The 21,464-nt window shown below is 42.5% G+C and overlaps 1 protein-coding gene and 1 non-coding gene across 2 annotated transcripts in view; both read right to left on the reverse strand.

Moving 5' to 3' along the window:
* Nucleotides 1-21,464, reverse strand: part of PANK1 (pantothenate kinase 1) — a 54,850-nt gene that overhangs the window by 10,943 nt on the left and 22,443 nt on the right. Inside the window, 2 exon segments of the mRNA XM_027595840.2 lie at nt 3,769-4,022; nt 12,467-12,819. Coding sequence (XP_027451641.1) covers nt 3,769-4,022; nt 12,467-12,819 — 607 coding nt within the window.
* Nucleotides 17,232-17,371, reverse strand: LOC113924018. The gene has a single exon (XR_003520507.1). It is a non-coding gene; the product is annotated as a U4 spliceosomal RNA (small nuclear RNA).

A 21,464-nucleotide genomic window follows, 5' to 3' on the forward strand; every position in this document is an offset into this window, starting at 1 on the left:
AATTCCCTTAAAATAGTCTTTTTAGACAGAAGTTAATTATGGTAGGTGAGAATGAATTTAGTTGCGTATGAATATCACAGTTATGTGACGGAAAGGAGACTGAGAGTAAAGCTACCACCAGTGGCCTCCTGGCAGTATGGACGCGGCCGTGGGCTTTACTCTATTTACCATGAGCAGATGCAGACGAGCATATGCAGAAGAGTCAATTGCTCACATCAGTTTGTTCTCAAGCTCCAAGAGCTGCGAGCCCCTGGATTTCCATTCTGAGAGAAAATCCAAGTTGAAATTGAGGTTATTTTGAATTTAAATTTGAAGAAAGAAACTTCAGGGGAAATTATATTTCATGTCAGTAACTGTTAACAAGAAGGTGCCAGATTGTAGACGGGCACACAATTCTTTAAATTACACCTAAAGTGGTATGTAATAGTTCTAAAGTAGTGATTGTCACAAAAATACAGACTTGATGGAAAGGATAGCTCCAGGTGGAAAATTTGGTAGCTAGGCGCCACCGGCGGCAGCTACCCAAAGCCAAGGTGCGGTACCAGGAGGAGCTCAAGAGCTCCACGGACATGACCACCTTGACAGCTCAGTCACGGTAGAGATGTTGAAATTCCTCTAGGAAAGCTTATCTTTATTTACATTTAACACAGTGTGTCATGCACGTTGTCAGGTTCAGTCTGCCCTACAAAGCTTGTGTATTTTAAAGGGAACAATCTTGGTTTGCGTGCCCTCGGCATTTGTCTCTGTATATTTTTAAGCTTTTTCTCACCCGTCTAGCTGCTTTCATCCACACTAATAAGGTCTCTTTGAACATCAGGAATTCATATTCATCAAGGCATTCAATAGCCTACTCCAAGCACAGGCAACGGGAGACACTGGCTGACTTAGAAAGAAGGCAATTCATCAGCTGATGTGTTGGTATGAGTGAGGACGGAAGTGCTTTGTGCGACTGGAAGATGACCGGCGACTGCAGACAACGCATCGGGGCTGCATGGGGAAAGCGAGCATGCATTTGTCTGGGCGGCACACTGCAGGCAGGAGGAAAGAATGCAGTCGCAGAAGAGCACTTTATTCATATCCTCAACCCGCTAACCAGTAATTTAATCAATGTGGTGCTCTCGCTCACAACCAGACACATCTGTTTGTTGCAGCAGACACAGTAAGACCCTCAGCAAATCGGAGACAAAAACATATGGCCAGAGACAGCTGTTGAATAGCATCATTATTTTTTGAAAAACCCAACAACCTTGTAGTGAGGGACTTTAGGGGAAAGTAGAAGAAACCTTCAATTACTGAGTGCTTGTGCTCTTCAAAGAGATTCCGAAACAATGAGATGAGCTGTACTACTCCTTTCATCGAAGTTTCAAAATTCTTTACATTCCTCTTTTAATCATCTGCACATTGCAACAATGCTGGTTGCAAAGTCCTCCTTTTCCTTTGGCTTCTACAAATCACACAAACCATTTAAAATCATCTGTTTAAAAGAGAACTGATCTCCTGTAATGCTGTGGCTTCCTAAAAATAGAAATGTCCGAGGAGAAGCTAGGGCACAGCCTGATAACAAAAACCCCGGAGTTATACCTCTCAGTTCACAATAACAGTAGCCAACTTAAAGTGGAGGCCGTTTGCTTAGATCAGTGATTCCCAAAGTGTGTTCTGCACACTCATGTTCGCGGCTCACCGTCATAGTTTATATCCGTGGTTTTGTAACTTGGATCAAAAGAAGGCTTTGGCAGACCAACTCTGGACCAGAGGGGCTGCAGCCCAATGAATAGACGTTTCCTTCCCTTCCCCTGCCTGTGGCAGCCCCCAGAAGAGCTCTCCATTAACCTTCGGTCTGCTATAGCACGTTTCCAAAACTACTGGTTGAAAAGCACTCGCAGGAGAACTTGGGCATCCAGACAGGATTTGTTGAAGATTGCAAAACACTGGTCATTAATGGGCATTTACCAATAACTGGAATTTATGAGCATGATTACACATGTAACAGAAGCCAAACACCACAATGAGCTCATTAGCTGCTGTTAAAGAAGATGATCCAGAGTCTTGGAACTTCCAAGTTTGAGAAAATAGAACTGTGATTGTGATTCATGAATTCGCTAAGTGTTAATCAACGAAATGATAAATATCTCTAATTGAGGACAGTGGTTAGCTTGTTGTTACCTTGGGACTCGCTCTGTCAATTCAATGACTCCTGGGAGGAAGTCTGAGGTTTCTTCAAAATTGTACTTTAATGAGGCGATCACTTTCTAAGGTAAAACCAGCTTGGTTGAAATATTCATTTGTCTTTGATGCTCCTGACAGTCCTCATAAAGCCATGGGTCAGCTGTGACTCTTCTGTGAGCAAGTAAGCTGAGTTTCTGTATGCTCAGTGAGAAAAGGTATGCCTAGGGGCAGTTAACATCCTATATTCTGAACACAGGCAGGATTCAGTGAGAATGTGTGTGAGTGCGCGTGCGCGCGCGTGTGCCCCCCCCCCCCCCACTGGGGTTTCTCAACGGCAGTACTCTATTGACTTTTGAGGGTCAGTACTTTTGTTGTTGTTGGGGAGCCGCCCTGTGCATGGTAGGCTATTTAGCAGTACCCCTGATCTTTAACCACTAATTGCCAGTTGCACCCCACCTCCAATTATGACGGCCAAAAAAAAAAGTCTCCAAGACATTGCCAAATCCCCTGGGGGGCTCAATCTTCCCTTCCCCAGTGGAGTCACGGACTGATGCAGACCTGTCACAGGTCATGGATAGACGGGAGAAAAACTAATGCTCCTCTCCTAATGGACGAGGAGTGCTGCAGAATTTCAGCGCTGGAAATGCCCAAAGAACCTATCCAAGAAACAACCCCCTGCATGGCACAAACAAGGACACTGAGGCCCAGAAACGTTACATATCTTCATCTTTTAAAAACAATGGTTTCAATATCATGTCCAAAAGCACATGCCACATGGCACTCGTTCCTTAAATTACTCCTCCAAAAACAGGTTCTGTGGTCTCATAAGCGGGAGAAACACCTCATACCAAATCCTTCACTTGGAAGTAAGAAAAACTTTTTAAATTGCGTTTACACTAGAATTTCTCAATGATTTCTGACCCCGCATTCTTTGCCCAATGCCAAATCGCAACGAACAGGAAGCTGAGCACATCTGCCCTTGGGGCGCTTGTGCGCTGAAGAACAAGGCACTCTGCCCAGCGGCACTTGCAGGCTGGTTTCCTGTCCGGGGCACTCCAAAATTCCTTGTGAGGTGTGCCGACTATTCCAGCATTCAGGTGGAACATCCAACTGAGGGTAAAAAAACACTTTTTGTAAACTCAGTTTGGTTTACTGGTTGGAATGATGGATTATGTCAAGCAATTCAGCCTGTGCTAAGCACCAAGGAAATTCCAAAGGAAGGTTTCTTCCGAAGCCCTCTCTGACCATCCCAAGCATCCTTACTTCTGGATTCTATCTTCTTCCTGTCCCCACCATTCATTTGGCACTTACCACGTACTGCCTTTTGCTGTGGTGTGTGCGATCCTTCTTCCCTCAACCTGATCAGTTTCCAGCAGGCTAAGGACTAGGTTTTATGACCCTTTACATAAATTACCCTCTTATTATTTTAACATATCATGCAAGAAATCTTTTTTGGTTGGCTGAGAAGGGTAAGATCTTTCTTTGAAAGATCTTTCCTTTGAAAAATGTGTTCGATACACATAACCTTTGTATAAACTAGTCTTCAAGGAAGAGGCCTGGGTTTAGTTACAGAAAGGTTCTCCTAGTAGAAACCGTGTTTACCTGGTCCCTGTAACTCTTTTATAGTTGTCCTTGGAGTACACTGCTAGAATGCTGACCCCTGAGCCCATGTTCACCAGCAACATAGGGTATGGGTTATCAAGGCAGTACGGCTTTTTTTGACACAATTCAGGATTTGTGGGATTTTCAAAATAGTAACATTCCGGCTTGCCGTTGAAGCCAACGGAGTCAACGTAAAGCAGGCCCTGAATCAGACAGTCCAGTTCATCCAGTTTATGGAGCTGCAGGTCAGCAATCTGAAAGAGAACAAAACCTCGTGAGAGAGGCTATGATCACCTCAGGGGGAGCCCCAGGGGCTTTTAGCTGGACTGAACATGTGTCATTAACTGTAAAAGCATGAAAACATCTTTAAAACTCCAAGTTGTGAAACTCTGTGGATCATTAGTGGCTCTGAGAGAAAAGCAGCCTTTGTCAGACCTCATGTCTGCCCACAGTGGGAACTGAAGGCCAGGAAGTTGCCTCGTTGCTGGAAGAGCATCCAGGAGCATGTGTAATGGGTTGAATTGGTGGCCCCGGAGAGGTATGACCAGGTCCTAATTTTTAGGACCTGTGAATGTTACCTGATTTTGAAAAGGGTCTTTGCAAGATGTGATTAAGTTAAGGATCCTGAGATGAAGAGAACATCCTGGGTTATCTGCATGGACCCTAAATTCACTGACAAGCTTCCTTATGAGACACACGGGAAAGATCTGATGGGCAGAGGAGAAGGCCCTGTGAGGACAAAGGCAGAGACTGGAGTACTCCACCACAGGCCAAGGTGTGCCCACAGCCACCAGATGCTGGAAGAGGCAAATGGAATCTGAGAGACTCAGAAGGAGGTGTGGTCCTGCCAACACCTTGATTTTGGTCACCTCTAGAACTATGACTGAATACATTTCTGTTGTTCTAAGCCACTGCGTTTGTGGTCATTGGTTAGGGCAGCCACAGGAAACCAATTCAGCGTATCACTAAGACCAGTGCTCTCCTGCAGGGGGAGGAGAGGGAGAACGTTCTGAAAGCAGGAAGAACCCCACACTTGCCCACACATGAGGTCCCGAGCGAGGCATGGTGAGCCTGGGATCTGGGGGCAATGACCTTTGGGACCACAAAACCCAACTCTCCTCTTCCCAGGCCTGGGCTTTGCAGTTAGATAGACCTGGCTTTGAATTCTAGCTCTAGCACTTAACTGAGGGATGTGGGGCAAGTTATTTAACTTGAGAAGTCTCAGTTGCCTCTCTGTAAAATGGGGATATTATCCACTGCACAGTGTTGTTGTAGAGATTTCATGATAATAATATATGTACAAAGGGCTCAAAACATGTTGGCTCTTTCATGAATAGCAGGTGTGGTCCCAAAGTGTCTTTTCATGCTCCTGTGAGACAAAAACTCCCATTCTCCCAGGTATAGGGGGAAAAAAAGTAAATGTGGATGAGTTGGCTGTGGGGCAGCCTTAGGTGAGAGTGGCCACTTTGCATCCTTAAAAGTTTAATTCATGGTCCCTGAGAGGAGAATTATTGCTGATCCAGATGTCTGGGTTGATGATCATTTCCCATGAACAACAACAACAAAATAATAATAATAAATCTAATAATCACCAACACGACACAAAGCCAACGAAGGAAGATAATTTGTAAGATCTAACTTAAACTTCTAAAGAAATATCTTTAAGAAAATAATAGCTAGTATTTGTTATTCATTACACGCCAAGAACTTGTAGTAAATCATTTAATTCTCACAAAATCCTCTAAGTAGATGATTTATCCTTGTTTTATGGTTAAGGCTTGCAGAGCTTAAATAACTTTCCCTACGTGATACAACTAGCAAAAAGCTCCCAGGGACTCGCTGTTCTTCTCTTGTTTTCATAATGTATATCGCTTCTGGGATCTGGAAACAACCTAAACAAGTACTATACTTAGATATTTTGCCAAAAATACACACATATTTGCAACAAAAGTTAAGAGCTGGAAGAATACTCTTGACTTCATATCACTCATCTGAATCTCCCATTCAACGCACTCCACTAAATCTATACGTATAGAGCAGAATTAGTTTGAATAGGTTACCAGCAAAGTGGTACAAGTTTTCTTGATACAAAGAAACAATCATTCTGGGTTTGTTTGTTTTTTTACTTTAAAGATCTAATTGGCTCTATTCAGTGAATCATGAATCGGACAGCATACCATCTAGCAAGTAGAAAGGAGGTCCCCGGAAACCATCATCCTAAATGACACTAGCTGATAAAGTAAATCTATCTCATAAATGATTCCAAACGTTTCGTTTTTTACCGAGTGAAAAGTTTGGGTGAGAAGCAAGTAATTACACATGTTTTAAGCAGGTAATACTTTAGGTATAGAACTACCTGGAGACCTGAAAGATGGTAGTGAGACACAACCGTGTAAATGCTGTTTTTGTCCTCTCCATTCCTCAGCCCTATTAACCTCTTCCACTTACAGCACTAATCACATTCTGGCTGGTTTTCTGGTTCATCAGGTGCCCCTGAGCACCATGCTCCAAGGCCTGGCCCGTAATAATTGCTTAACAAACATCTGTTAAGTGGGACAGGGAAAGTTACCACTTCTTGGATCAAACCAAACTGAAAAGTAGAAATTTCATCAGCCAGTTGTGGGACCATAGGTTAAACTGCTTAAAAATTAATCAGGGGTCCATCAACAATATCAACAGCTCATGCCCAGGGCCAACAACACAAACGCAGACAGAGACACACTGTGTCCACTGAACCTATGCTGTGGAAAAAGAAAAACCTATCAAGGCAAATAAACTAAGCACACACAACTTTGATCTGAAAGGAAACACTGTTATCTCAACTTTCTCATCAAATTCAGTTTCAAATAAAGTGCCAGCAGCTATCAAACATCTCTGTTATCTGTTTTACTGAAGGATAGATATTTCTGACACCTGGGTCATGCATTCCCAAACAGGGAAACAGAAACATTCGTCACTTTCACTGAGACCTATAGAGACCTCCCTTAAAAGTCTTCACCAGCCAGAGAAAAGTCCAGGCTCCCAAATGTAAGCAATGAGTCAAATCATAACTTGGAGAGTCACAGGGGCCATCTGAAATTCAGAACAAGGTGGGAATTACTTCTCACACTCTGTGGTTTGTAAATACGACTGAATGGACTCAGTGGAACATTCAGCACGCTCAGAGCCTAGCTATGGAAAAACACTCTTTTTCTGGGCCTAGCTTTCTTTCTGTCAGGGGCAGCGAATGCAAATGCCTACAGGAGACAGTAAGAAAACATAAAAGAGTGAAGCCCTGGGCTAAATGTAATGTAACAGAACACACACAGAGGACAATACATACATATTTGCAATTCACCTGCAGCCCATTGTTGCCATGTCATAATGAGGACTCAACGTAATTAATTAGCTGACAGCTTTTTAATTTTTTTTTTGTAAATATTGCAGGCCAACCAAACATATCTGTAAGCTGATGCTCACTTCCATCCTATTAATTTTATATATATGCTAATGCTGATCTCTATGATGGGTCCTAAATGATGACAGATCTGAAATATCAGATTCAGCATGCAGATGAAGTTATAGCTCATGTGAACATAACCTTGTAACCAAGGTGTTCTGGTAAATGTTTAGCAACCAGCCCTCTGGGAGCAAAAGCCCTGGTTTATAGCATTTACCAATTTCTGTGGTATAATCGCCCCCACGATGGCTAATTTCAAGCTACCAACATGATGTCACTAAACACAGAGCTGGGAAGGCATGCACACAATGGGCTCTCTCAAGCCGGTAGGAACTGGCCCCAGCACCCCACTGCTTGTCAGTCTCCTTAGCACTTTTAGAAAATATGGGTTCTGCCAATTCCTAAATCATTAAGCTTAAATCACTCCCCAAATATAAAACCAACAAACCCCAGCTTGTCCTAAGACTCAGACAAACTCTGTGTAAATAATGGAAGCTAATAAAAAACTATATGGATCTCATCTGTAGGACTTCAGGCAAGGAAGCTATTATTATTATTATGACCCATTTTGCAGATGAAATATATCACCAGGGGTCAGTGGGTTAAGTGACCTACCACGGATCCCAAGGCTAGCACGTAGGGGAAGAAGCAGAGTAGAAAAAAGTTTCAAACTACAACTATGATGAACTCACATGGTTGTGCCTAGTACTAAAGTCACTCAAGCAAGTGTGTGGGTGCAGTGGGGTTCTCATCAGAATCACTCAGAGGGCTTGTTGAAACACAGATGGTTGGGATCCACTCCCAGAGCTTCTGACTGTATTTCTAACAGTATCCTAGGTGATGCTGATGCTGCCGGTCCTCAGACCACACAGTAGTAGGCATTGAAGAACTGGGATGAGTCTATGACCCCAGTGAGAACAGACACTGGGTAAGGTCACATAGTACCCCTAACAGCATCTGCCCTAGCTAACTCACAGGGCTACCTTCAAGAATCAAATGAGACACCTGTGTGAAAGTGTTCTGGACACTGTAAAGAACTATACACATGGGTTCTAATTTTGTGAGAAGTAAAATAACTTGGCTCTTCTTATCTCAAGTTGAAATACGCTAGTCCACTAGTCAAAACACTATTTCCACACTGAAGACTAATTTGTAGAGGGAATTCAGTGATTCTGGTATGCTAATATTAGAAAAAAAGATGGATCCTAAACACAAGGCATGTTCAGGATACAATTGTAAAAGGTTGTCCGTATGTGCTTCAGCTCAGTCTGTCAAAAATACTAATTAAAGAGTTAAACAGATAAATCTGGTAAAAAGCCATCCCAAGAGATTCCATAGCTACTCCTATGAGGGCATTCTATGGACCTGCCCCAAACCAGTTATATTACACCCCTGTAATTGAGAAATAAGTCACCAAACTGTATTTCAGAAATGAATAAAATACATATCTGCAGGATACCTTACACTTTCCCAGGTGCTTTTGAGGACACTGGCTCCGTAAATCATATTGGAAGTGGCAGAAAAGGTTATCTTACTAAACAGAGAATAATTTTCCTATAAAATAGTTGATTCTGAATTACAAATTTCACTCAGGGCTCTTTTCTCTTCCCAAAGGGGACCTAGAAGACCTGAGAGAGGTGAATTTCAAACATATTCTCTGAGTGAGAAATATAACAAGACCTCAAAGATGGCTTCTTCCTCCCTGCACCCAATGATAAAGAGGCCACAGACCAGCGGTCAAGAGTCAAGCCAGACCCAAGTGGAGAATGACATTGTCTACCAAACCTCATGCTGCCACCATGCCACGAGTCAGTCCCCGGATTCATAATAGGAACCAAGCTAATAAATGTTCTTGAATGGTCCACTTAGATTTAGAATTTCACATATCCACAACTGCCCTCCCTCCTCCTGATAATTTTCCCACTATTTTTAACTTTTTTAGATTGTTTCCTTAGCGATTTCTGGCTTAAGAAAGGCCAACTCTTGAGTTCTCACACCTTGAGAAAAATATAATAAGGCCACCAGAAGATCCTTTTCTGTTCCCTAAATCTCATGTCAACCAAATAAGATTATTGTTACAACCTGTTTGTTAGAGGATAGGTCTTTTTTGAAAGGTAACTGAAAGAGTCACTTCTAACTTCTAGTTAAAGTTAGTCTTAGACTGAACAAAACTCACAGGGAAAAGTATCTATTATAATGAAGAATTAGGTGGAGAAAAAGGGTGATTTTTTTCCCTGTGCACTCTCTATTAGAGTACTTTGCATTTTAAAGAATACTCCTGTTGAAGTTAGGAAGTGTAGTTGTGGATGAAAATATTAGATTTAGTACATAAAATATTCTGGTGGGTTCTTCAAAAACAAAACTCACAGAATAGAGACAGGGGATAGACAAGCCTTCCCCTTGAGGATCACTTTCTTCAATGGTGGGATTCCTCATTGGCTTATCACTTTCTTAGACCATTTGTAGTTAGATTAGGTTTTTCTTTTGTGTCCATTTTGGTGTATCATTAATTCAGAAGGCTAATTTTTGCCAGTCAGAAGTTTAAGTGATCCTAAATGTTAAAAGAAGCAAAGAGGAAACAAGGAAGGAAGAGAGGAAAAGAAAGAAAAGGAAAGGAAACGAAAAGAGAGGGAAAGAAAAAGAAAACAAGAACTGTAGCTTTGTTCAGTTGAAAGTCTTCTACACAGGAGTCTAACTTAATGCTTGTCTCATGGTTTATAGCTCTTGTATATTCAAAACTGGATGACGACTAGTTGACATTATCTGAGCATTAAATATATTCACTATAAGTGAAAAAGATATAGTCATTAGATACAGCAATTACAAACTATTTAGGGTCTGCTAAATGCCTTTTAGTCAGCTCTAATTACTTAGGTTTTTAAAATACACTTCTGCAAAGCTGTATTATACCAAAAACAGTGATTTTATACAATAACAATGACAGGACTTTAAAAAATATATATATTAGTATATATATATTTATATACATAAATATATATAGAATATGCACTGCTTTATTTTGTCAGATTGCTTAATATATACAGTAGTAAATATTAATCATTTATAACCAGGTTTCAATTTTCTATTCTGGAAAGGGGAAGAGGGAAGAGCTTGGATTCAGCACACCTAAGGGTTTTAGCACTTGCTGTTCCCTCTGCCTAAAACACCCTTCCTGGGATACTGGCCTGCTTTATTTACTTCATTACTTCTGGTTCCTGGTCCAATGTTACCTCATCACACTAAAACTCTCCCAACCCTTCCTATCCCCTTTGCCTTGCTTCCCCCCCCCACTTCCATAACATATATCATATATATGTACACACACATAGGATATGGTGGTATAGTCTGTATTTCTATACTCATTTGCTTATTTAATTCCTGACCATCTCTCCACACTAGAATATAAGCTCCTGGAGGGCAGGGGCTTTGTTTTGTTCCTAACAGTACTTGGCGCACAGAAGGAGCGCAATAAATCCTTGTTAGGTGAGTGAATGAAGGCCTAGAAAAGTGGATGAGAAGACCTATCCATCGTCGCGCACTTTGGAAGGATAAGGGTCACATCACTTAGCGCACTGACAGACAGGCTACGGGAAGAGATCAATTCTGTCTTCATTTTGCCTGAGACTGAGCGTGGAAACAGAAGGCAGCCCTTTTCCTTTCTTTTATGGATGTATGCCCCTAGCTAGCCAGGCTGTTTGGCAAATACTCCGGACTTGCTCCCTCTCCAAACTATTCATTAGGCTCCAGCAGCCTGCCTGAAGAAGTAGAGGCTTCTTTATCTTGGTTATTATAAAATATGACCTTTCTCAGTTCAGAACCTTGAGAAACACACTTGCTCACAGCCAACATATATTGAGTAACTTTTTCCCAAAACGTACATTACCCCGAGGAGGAACGGAAGCCTTGAGGGATGTTGCATAAATTCCCCGGGTCACCTGGGTTCTTGAGGCTCCCTAGTGGAGATGTCCAGATAGGGTGACCTGGGGAGTTCTCAGCACTAGGGCTGGGTCAGCATATTCTTCTGAGTCAGAACTGAGCTGAGACCCCGCTCTTACTAGGAGGCACTGCTAGAGCCCCTTAATCCCTCCTTAGCTTTAGTTTCTTAATCCATGTCGCACTAGAATGCTGTACTTCCTGGTCTCCAAAGGTGACTTCAGGTTCTGGTGGTCTAGAACTTCTCCCTCCCCTCTGCACTTTACTGCCACCTTTTTGCCGATGATAAGACTGGGGGCTCCAGGGGGGGAATGTCTCACCCAAAGTCATCCAGCTAGTTCAATGCTAGAATTCAGGTTCAATGCTTTTCCAACCAGGAGCTCAAATTTTAATTTTCATGCCCCTGGATCTCAGCCTTTTCAGTTTCAAAACTCTTTGGTCATTGGGCCCCTTTGGCGGGAAAAAGATGCCATGGATCACTCAGGTGAGAGGCAGCATCAAATTCCATGGATATGTCAGGAAAGGGGACCGAGAAGAAAAAGCCAAAACCTGCTATTGTCAGTCTCACTCTAGAGTTACTAGGACTCCGTTGCCAGCTCTCCTGGAAACTACTTAGTACACTCCCATGGGATAAATGATGTTACTTCTGATGATACAAATAAAATTTGTATTTACAGCTTTATTAAATACCATGAATAATGTATTGATTCTTTAATTTATTCATTAATGCTAGACTTTAGGGCAAGACTGGATACACTGGTTCCATGATAGAATGCAGTAATTTGCACTCCAGGCTTTGAAAAAGTGTATTTTACGATTTACCTCACTATATTTTCAACTTTCTGGCAAGACTAACCCCCAAATCTTCCAACCCTTTCTTCTCTAATACCCAGTCACTTCAGTTGAACCTAGCTAACCTTCTTTTCTCTTTATTTTCTACATCTTTTATTGCACTTTATTCTCATTTTATTCCCTGTGTGTTGAAGCCAGACAGTAGAGAGATTATCTTGACTGTAGAGATGGGGAAATTGGAACACATAGCTGTTAAAAGAATGATGATGATAGCTAATACTTATGAGCATTTACTAAAAGCCAGGTACATATTTTCTCACTTAACCCTGCATGGAACAATACTATGAGGTACAAACTATCCAGACACAGGCGGGAACTGAGGCACAGAGAGGTGAAGTGAACCTGTCCAGAGTCCCAAGGCTAGCAGTCTAGCTCTTCCACACGAGAAGCCGTGGTTATGGACACGGGAGAGGCTTTCTTTCCTTCTCTGAGAGGTGGTTTGGTTGTTTTGTACCAAGCACAGAGCTGACATACCATTCTGAAGTCCTTTTCGAACTTGAAAGCCCCGCCTCCCGTGGCGCAGAGAGTGGTGTGAAGGCTGGAGAAGTTCTTCTCGCTGCCCATCTGGATGAACCTGTGCATCGCACAGCTGGGGAAGCGGATGAAGTGCAGGTTCCCTTTGCGCCCACACATGGTCAAATTTTTCAGTTCTAGGTGGACATCTCGGATCCCGGTTTTCCCGTAAGCCGTGTTAGAAGTCAAATACTTCCTGATGCTCTTCAGGTTCTCCACCTCCTCTTGTTCCTCTTCGGCTGTAATATCCTTTGGTTCAAAGTAGACCAATTTAACCAGTGTTCCACCGATATCCATGCCAAACCAGGGGAACGCTAGAGGACAGAAAGATAGTACTGTTGAATTCTCTGCATTTAAAGAGATGCTCAATTTCTGGATATCCGATAATGAAATGCAGTGGTGTCACATCTGCATGTGCATTTAACATCCAATGCCCCTACCTTCAACTCTATGTGCCTAAAAGAAGACACAGGCAAGGCGAAATTCACCATTTAAATGGTGCCCATGACTCTGCCCATACTCCACTCAGGGTCTGACTCAGGACTGAGCCTGAGAAGAGAAACAGGACTTTGCAGTCCCCTAGGCCCGTCTCAATTCCCAGGGCTTCTTAGGGCTCGAGTATCTTCCCAAGCTGGGTACAATTCCAATCCTTAAAGATCTATTTTTGCATACACCATGCTCCCAAATGCTAACGATTTTATCAGAATCTTGGCCAAAGAAACAACCGATCTATTTCAACGCCAGGGGGAAAAAACTGGCTATGCTAGGTGTACCACGAGACGTGTTGGTCTCTAACCCACACGGCACACTCCTTGGGCACTTTTCAATGACAACTGTTACAGCATTCAATTTTTGCCTCCACAAGCTGACTCTACAAGACGTGAGTCTGCTGCTTTAATCTACAGAATAAGCAGGAAGGACGAAGTGAGTGGGTTATAAGAGACGATGACCCTACGGTAGCGTAACTCTAAAGAGAACAGCTCCTGTCATAGCTCATTTCTTTCTTCATGAAGCAGAGACCCTCTCTTTGCCTCAGAATGGCCGGCTAAGGAGTCCTCAACCCAGCTGTGGGCTAGAATCGCCTTCAGCATCCCGACTCTCCTCTCCTCTTCCACAGGTTCTGATTTAATTCAGGGCTGCAACCTGGGCATGACTATTTTCTGAAAGTTCCCTAGTGGTCCCAATCTGCAGCCTTGGGAACTGCTAAACCAGAAGAACCATGGCCTCTGACAGGCAAGCCCACCAACAGGCACAGCTCCTGACCAGGTCTGCAACACGAAGGCATGCCTTTAGGGGACAACATGTGTGCATGCATGTATGTGTACATTATATATATATATATATATATATATATATGAAATATATATATAAAATCTGCTCGAGATGTTTATCTATAACAAAATAAATCTCCATCATCATAATTTTTCTTGTTATTAAAAGGACAGGGTGAGCTCCCTGAACAGGCCGACTTCATTTAGAGGCGACCTGGAAAGTTAATGTTGTGCTGTCAGATGCTCTGCAGTGAACACTGAGCAGACCCAAATGAGGCTGCAAAATCTGGGGGCTCCCTTTTCATTTCCCTCGGCAGACTCCACAGGCTAAATCTGAAACTGTAATATTAAAGCTGAGTTTAAAGATACAGGGAGCTCAAATGACTTCTTTCAAGAAGCTTATTTTATTCAGCCCTGGAGAATATCCCTATGAGCCCTAGTCAAGTTGTGCATTGTCCCACCCCGAGATTACATGGCCAGGAACACGAGGGAGACCTCCAGACCTCCAGTTTTTTTTCTGGGCTGCCCTCCTGTTCAGCCCTCTCCATCGGGAAGTTGGGGAGGGTGGGGGGAGAGGTACATAGCAGGAAGCCATCCCTGTGCGTGCAATGTTTCCTCCAGTGCTTCACTGCTGTCCTTTGAGCTGTAATCCAAGCCAGCAGCTCCACCCTTGGAAGCACTAACTCTGAACAAATATAGAAAAATAAAGCACCAAACTCCCCAAAGATTAAGAGCAGCAGATTCCACTAACAAGACCAAGGTCACAAATGTCCTATTATAATTGTGGAAGATGGCAAAGCAAATCCCACACAGACCAGGGCAGGTTGGGAAGCTTGCTTGTCCTAGCAGGAGATAATAGAAAACTGGAAATAGTTCACCCCTACCAGTCAGTTCAACTCACAGATGACATTTCTTGGTCCCTTCTCTAAAACTCACAGTCAGCATGGCCCATGGTGTAGCTAATAGGTCAAACCTCAAATCAGGATTTGCAGCTGCTTTCCATAAACAGTAGTCGGTAACTAGCTCGCGGTCACTCCCTCCACCTCTCTGGATCTCAATTCCCTTATCTGTGAAAGGAATGGATTGCAGTAGAATGGTCTCCACTTCTCTCCCTACTATAAACTTCTACAGATTCTTTCAGGAGTAGAAAAAAAATCACAACCACCCCCAATCATGTGGGCTGACCAGAGCCCTAGTTTTAATCTCCACTGAAATACTTTATGGCATGTCAACAGGTGCCTGGGCTATGCAATCAGTGTTGCAGGTATAATCCATTCTTATCATAGTAGGAAAGACACCTACTGCTGGACAGGATGGGGGAAGGGTATTCTGGAACATTGTTAGGCTAATCATTTGGAAGAACTCTAGCAACACCTCTTAAAATCAAAAGTACACATACATTTTTAACTCAGCTAATCCCTCTCCTGGACCATATTTAAAAAGCGCCAGTATTTGAGGATAGGTATAAGAATGTTCATTGCATACGACCCAGCAATTGCACTACTAGGTATTTATCCGAAGGATAAAAACACAGTGATTCGAATGAGCACATGCACCCCAATGTTTATAGCAGCAATTTCATAACCGCCAAAATATGGAAAGAGTCCAGATGTCCATCGACAGGTGAATAGATAAAGAAGATGTGCTGTGTGTATATATATAATGTGTATATATATATAGATAGGTAGATATAGATGTGTGGATATATACACACACACACACACACACACAATGGAATACTACTCAGCCATCAGAAAGAATGAAATCTTGCCATTTGCAACAACATGAATGGAACTAGAGGGTATTATGCTAAGCGAAATAAGTCAGTCAGAGAAAGACAAATACCATGATTTCACTCATATGTGGAATTTAAGAAACAAAACGGATGAACATAGGGGAAGGGAAGGAAAAATAAAATAAGATAAAAGCAGAGAGGGAAGGGCGCCTGGGTGGCTCAGATGGTTGGGCGTCTGCTTTCGGCTCAGGTCATGATCTCAGGTCATGATCCCGGGGTCCTGGGATCGAGCCCCGCGTCGGGCTCCCTGCTCTGTGGGGAGCCTGCCTCTCTCTCTGCCTCTGCCTCTCTCTCTCCCTGTCTCTCATGAATAAAAATATGAAATCTTTAAAAAAAAAAAAGCAGAGAGGGAGGCAAACCACAAGAGACTCTTAACTCTAGGGAACAAACTGAGGGTTTGCTGGAGGGGATGGTGGGTGGGGGGGGATGGGGTAACCGGGTGATAAGCATTAAAGGAAAGCACTTGATGTAATGAGCACTGGGTGTTATATGCAACTAACAATCACAAAACTCTACCCCTGGAACTAATAATACACTATATGTTAACTAAATTGAATTTAAATAAAAAAGGGAAAAAAAAAGAATGTTCATTTGCAGCACCATTTACAGTGGCCAAATTAAAAAAAAAACAAAAACAGGGGCACCTGGCTGGCTTAGTCAGAAGACCTTGTGACTCTTGATTCATGAGTTCCAGACCCACACTGGGTGTAGAGAATACTTAAATGAATAAAAACTTAAAAAAAAAAACACAACACAAAAACAAAAACCTGAAAACAAAGTGCATGCCCTGCAACAGGAAAACTGTTCAACAAAGTTTATTGTTTCCAAACCATGGAATATCGGGCAGTCATTGAAAAGAATGAATGAGATCTTATCAGTTGCCTGAGAGCCCTAAGCTTCTGTTAATGAGAAAAGTAAAAGATGCCAAGAAGTGCAAATAATTTATTTACCCTATTTGGTTTGAAAAAAAAAGAAAAGGAGGGAAGGAAGGCAGGAAAGAAGGAAAGCAGGTGGAAGGGAGACCCCTATGTTTATGATTACGTGAGCTTGCTGAAAGATAGAGAAGGCTATCCCTCCAGGCTGTTAATATCTTTAGCAGGTGGCAGGATGGACAGGCTGTATGAGTGGAGGCTAGAAATTAGGGGAGGGGATGGAGAAAAGTCTACACTCAGATCACTCAGTACATGCAGAAGTAAAATAAATAAATAAATATATAAACAAACAAACAAACAAAAGAGGAATTCAGGGACAATGGAAAACAGGAGACATCCCAGCACAGAATGGACAGAACAAGCTGTGTGAAACCCAGAAAATAATCTAGTTCTGTAGTCGAAATCTAGTATTCACCCAGCCACAGCTGTCACCAGCCCTTGGAAATGAAGAGTCCCTCCATGGCTTTTTATTTGGTTGGCCATTGGTAAGTACAAGCGACTGCAAAGCGTTCTCACTTTTAAAAACGTGACAGGGACACCTAAACATTTCATAAGTTATTTAAAATCCTGCTGTCTTTCCTGCTTCACCTCCTGCTCATTTCAAAGCTTTTGTTGGCAACTCAGAAAACAGTGGGGAAAAGTGTAGAGTTCTGAAAATGCAGTTATATCGGTAGTTTTGCTTAAGGTAAAAGGGAATAAAGATCGGAACACTGCATTAGTTTAAATGGCAATAGAAACTGCTTTCACTTACCTATGTTCCTTTCTTACCCTCATGAAAAAAATAAATGCTCTTCTATTCACATTTTAATTAGCAATAATCGCGCCTCGGATAAACCTCATTGGCTACATACTGCCACTGCGCAAAGCTTCTCTATTCACATTTTAATGCTTTTATAGAAACTATCAGATTTTTGAATGCACAGTTTTATTCATCTTTCTGACATCAAGGTCTACCCAAAGCTTACACTTCCTAACCATAAGCCATGGACGGAGATAAAAGCCAAGGGGAAGGAAGAACGTCCCGGTGCAGCTATCATCCATGACTCATGTCTTCTTCAATCCAGACTATCCAACTGCTTTGATAAATTCAGCTGAGCCACTGATAAGATTCTGTTCTGTGTTTGTCAGGAGTGATGCTGGGTCTAGATACAGAATGTCTGCATTCACCCTCTACTCCTTCTTCAACCAGATGTAATTTTTTAAGAATTTCTAGAATATTCATCAAAGATGTTCAGCAGGAGACAAGGCTTAAAGTGCACAAGAAGACTTTCACAAACAACTGATTTACTCATTCAAGATGGTTTCTACCATAGTGAGATGTGTATAAATGAGAAGCCAACATTTATCAAACAAGGGGCTACAGATAAGTAGTGGACTTTAGCTCCACCTTCTCTTAGCATATTATAAAGAATCATCATAATAACAAAGAACAAAAGGAACTATTTTCCAAAGAAAGTCTGGCACATGTGCACCAGGAAACATACACAAAGATGTTCACTGTGGTAATTTTTAACAATGAAAACTGGTAACAATGTAGACACCCATCAATATGTAAATAAAATGTAATATACTTACATGATGGAATACGATATAGCTGTGAGAACCAACTAGATTTATATGTCTCAAGATAGATGGAGCCCAAAAATGCTGAAGGAAAACTGCTTTAATGGTGAGCCAGTGACATATAGGTTGTCACTCCCCGGCTGGAACATTTAATTACAGGCATGAGACCCTCCAGCGCTTTCCCACAGCAACGGGAATATTCCAGATGTTGGCTGATCTGTCAGCTTAGGTCCTGGAGTGAGGACGTAGCTGGTCTTCAATGTACATACAGCATGAGCACGAAATGAACCTTTGTTCTTTAAACCACCCAGACTTGGGTATCATCCGTTACTGCAGCAGACCCTAAGCTGACTGTTACTTGAAATGGAGTGACTTCAACAGCAACAAAAAAGGTCAGGCAGCAGGGAGGGAGGAAACGGATTTTGGAGGCTGGTAAAGCATTTGATAAAACCATCATGTATGATAACTTGAAAGGCAGATAACATACCTAAAAAATTAGTAGACACTGTGAAAGAGACTGAAAGTCAAATGTTAGTAGCATGTGTTGGTTACTGTCGGCTGCATTTTATTTTTTAATTTTTATTTATTTATTTATTTTTGTAAAAGTAGGCTCTACACTTGACTTGGGGCTTGAACTTACAACCCTGGGATAAAGGGTTGCATGCGCTACTGACCGAGCCAGCCAGGCACCCCGTTGGCTGCGTTTTAAAAGGTGCACCGAGAAACAAACTGAGGATTGCTGGAGGGGAGGGGGGTTGGGGGATGGGGTAGCTGGGGGATGGGCATTAAGGAGGGCACGTGATGTAAAGAACACTGGGTGTTATATGCAACTGATGAATCACTGAACTCTACCTCTGAAAATGAACAATACACTATATGTTAATTAATTGAATTTAAATTAAAAAAATAAAAAGGAATTTACCATTAAAAAAAAAAGTGCACCCAGAAAGTAACTGACTCATTTACAAACAAGAAGAGGGAATAGGGTCCGTCAGGTCAGACTTGCAGGGCTGGAAAAAGTAGCTGCTTCTCTTCCCCAACAGATAAACAATGAAAAATGAGAAAGGAGAAAGGCTTTGCATGAGAGAGGACAATTAGCACTTAGCTGTGGGGTGAGGGTAAGGTTCAAAGGAAGAGAATAGGCTATCACACTCACTCTTAATACTTTGAAAGGGTTACAAAGTCTCCAAGTAAAGATGCAGTTAAGGTCATGGCTTCTTAGTTAATTCTTTTTTTCTTTTTTTAAGATTTTATTTATTTGACCTCTCGAGAGAGAGGGAACACAAGCAGGGGGAGTGGGAGAGGGAGAAGCAGGCCTCCCGCCGAGCAGGGAGCCCGATGCGGGGCTCGATCCCAGGACTCTGGGATCATGACCTGAGCCGAAGGCAGACGCTTAACGACTGTGCCACCCAGGTGCCCCTTCTTACTTAATTCTTTCAATTAGAATACCCCAGGGAAAAAGAGACCAGCAGTGTGGCTTCCCCACCAGAGGCTGAGAGGTTCAAAGTATCATCAATTAAGTCAATAAAGAAATGGAAGCAAAACTACAAAGGCATCCAGTGAAGGTAAGTATGCCAAGGACTGAGGGCTTGGCATATGGAAATAAACTAGAGTTAGATAGGAAACTTACTTCCCTTTAAAAAGAGTTGTACTGCCAGAGAACGCCTGAGCCCCCAACCCTCTAAAGTCAGCTGAGAAAGTGGCTCAGCTCCTACAAAGGGCATATTCTTCAGTCTCACCTTAGTTGTGATCCAGGAGGTTATTTCCTCTACCTACAAGTCATGGAGCCCAGATGCATTTCAGAATTGCTTCAGCACTTTAGAACGACTGAGGACCAATAATGGAGGTCTCCCATCCACCTCCTTTCTGAATAGGAATGTATACTGGGTTTTCCAATCTTTCTTTCACCATTATTTAATATACAATGTGGGGGAGGGGACACAGCAGGTAATTGCCCTCTTTTAGTTCAGAAGTCTCTAGCTCAAGAGGACATACATCCAGAGTTGATGTCGAAACCACTTTGTATCACCCCCTAATTTAGATCCCCCCGCACATCATCCAGATGCCATGACTGGGTGAGGCTTTGGGGCTGTCTACTTTGGGATGGGAATGCCTATATTTCGCCTGCAGTTGGGAGAGCAAGGCAATTATCTGGTAATCAGAAGAGTAAACTGTGGTAGTCACTAGTGCTGCTGGCCAAATAGTTCTGGTTCTCTTCCTTCCAGCCCATGGGGTCAGACTGCGGCTCCTGGCCATTTTATAATCGAGCTGGGCAACATGCCTAATCCGGTCAGTGAATGTACATGGACATGGTGTATGTCACTTCTAGGCAAGAGCACTTATGGCTGGGGTGAGACCCTTCAGAACTCTTTCTCTGTTACCATGAACAGCAAAATCCAAGATAATGACTTGGCATCATCTGGGTCATCTGGGTCAGAGTGAGGATGAGCCAGAATGGAGCCCCCAGCCACCCCCTCAATGGGTTTATAGTGTGAATGAGAAATAAACCTTTGTTGTTTTAAGGAACTGAGATTTGACGGTTTTTATGCAGATGACTTGCCTATCCTGACTAATATACCCTCCATCAAAATCTGGGTAGTTTTTCCCCTGGAACCCTCCCTCTCCTGCAGGACCAGATCCAGGGATCTGGAGATCCAGGGACTTCCAGTATCGCTGATAAACATGTGGTAGCTGAGCATTAATAAAAAGATATGTAGGTCCAGTTGCATGTATTTCTGTCTAAAAATTTCTCCAAACACAAACCAGGATTGGCTATCTGGTAGTAATTTAAAACCGTGAAATGAATCTGTATTCCAAATACTGTGATGGAGATATTTAAATTTTTATTGGTAGTCGATGGCTTTAAAACAAAGCCTGTTTCTTAAAGACCTTTCTGGAACACCAGAATAGTCTCTGAGAGGCACCCGTGCTTCCTGCAGTAAATTTCAAGGGTTACACAGTGAACTCCAAATAGCATCAATGAGCAAAGACCAAAAAGAACCCCCAACAACCACAATGCAGAAAAGATTTCCTACCAAAGAAACAATTTTAAAGGGCTAAGGGAGCCTGACAGTAGAAAACCTCCTCCTTTTGAACAACCAGCCAGAGCTTTAAGGTGTTCCTGGTGAGGCAAAGTTCACTAATACTAGTATTTCTTCCTGTGTTTAAGATTAGCGCCTCTGGGCACAAGTCTCACTCAGCAAGCAGTTGCTGTCCTGCACAGTTTAACACATCTCTCGAGGTTCCACCAAGCTGGAATTTGTTGAAATCATTGTGAATGGGGAACAGTGGGATTGAATTTCTTTTCCCACTACTTGCAAATAGATTTTTTAAAAAAGATTTTATTTATTTATTTGAGAGAGCGTGCAAGTGGGGGGGAAGAGCAGGGGGAGAGGGAC

The sequence above is a fragment of the Zalophus californianus genome, chromosome 15 (assembly GCF_009762305.2).
Source record: "Zalophus californianus isolate mZalCal1 chromosome 15, mZalCal1.pri.v2, whole genome shotgun sequence".
Classification (NCBI taxonomy): Eukaryota; Metazoa; Chordata; class Mammalia; order Carnivora; family Otariidae; genus Zalophus; species Zalophus californianus.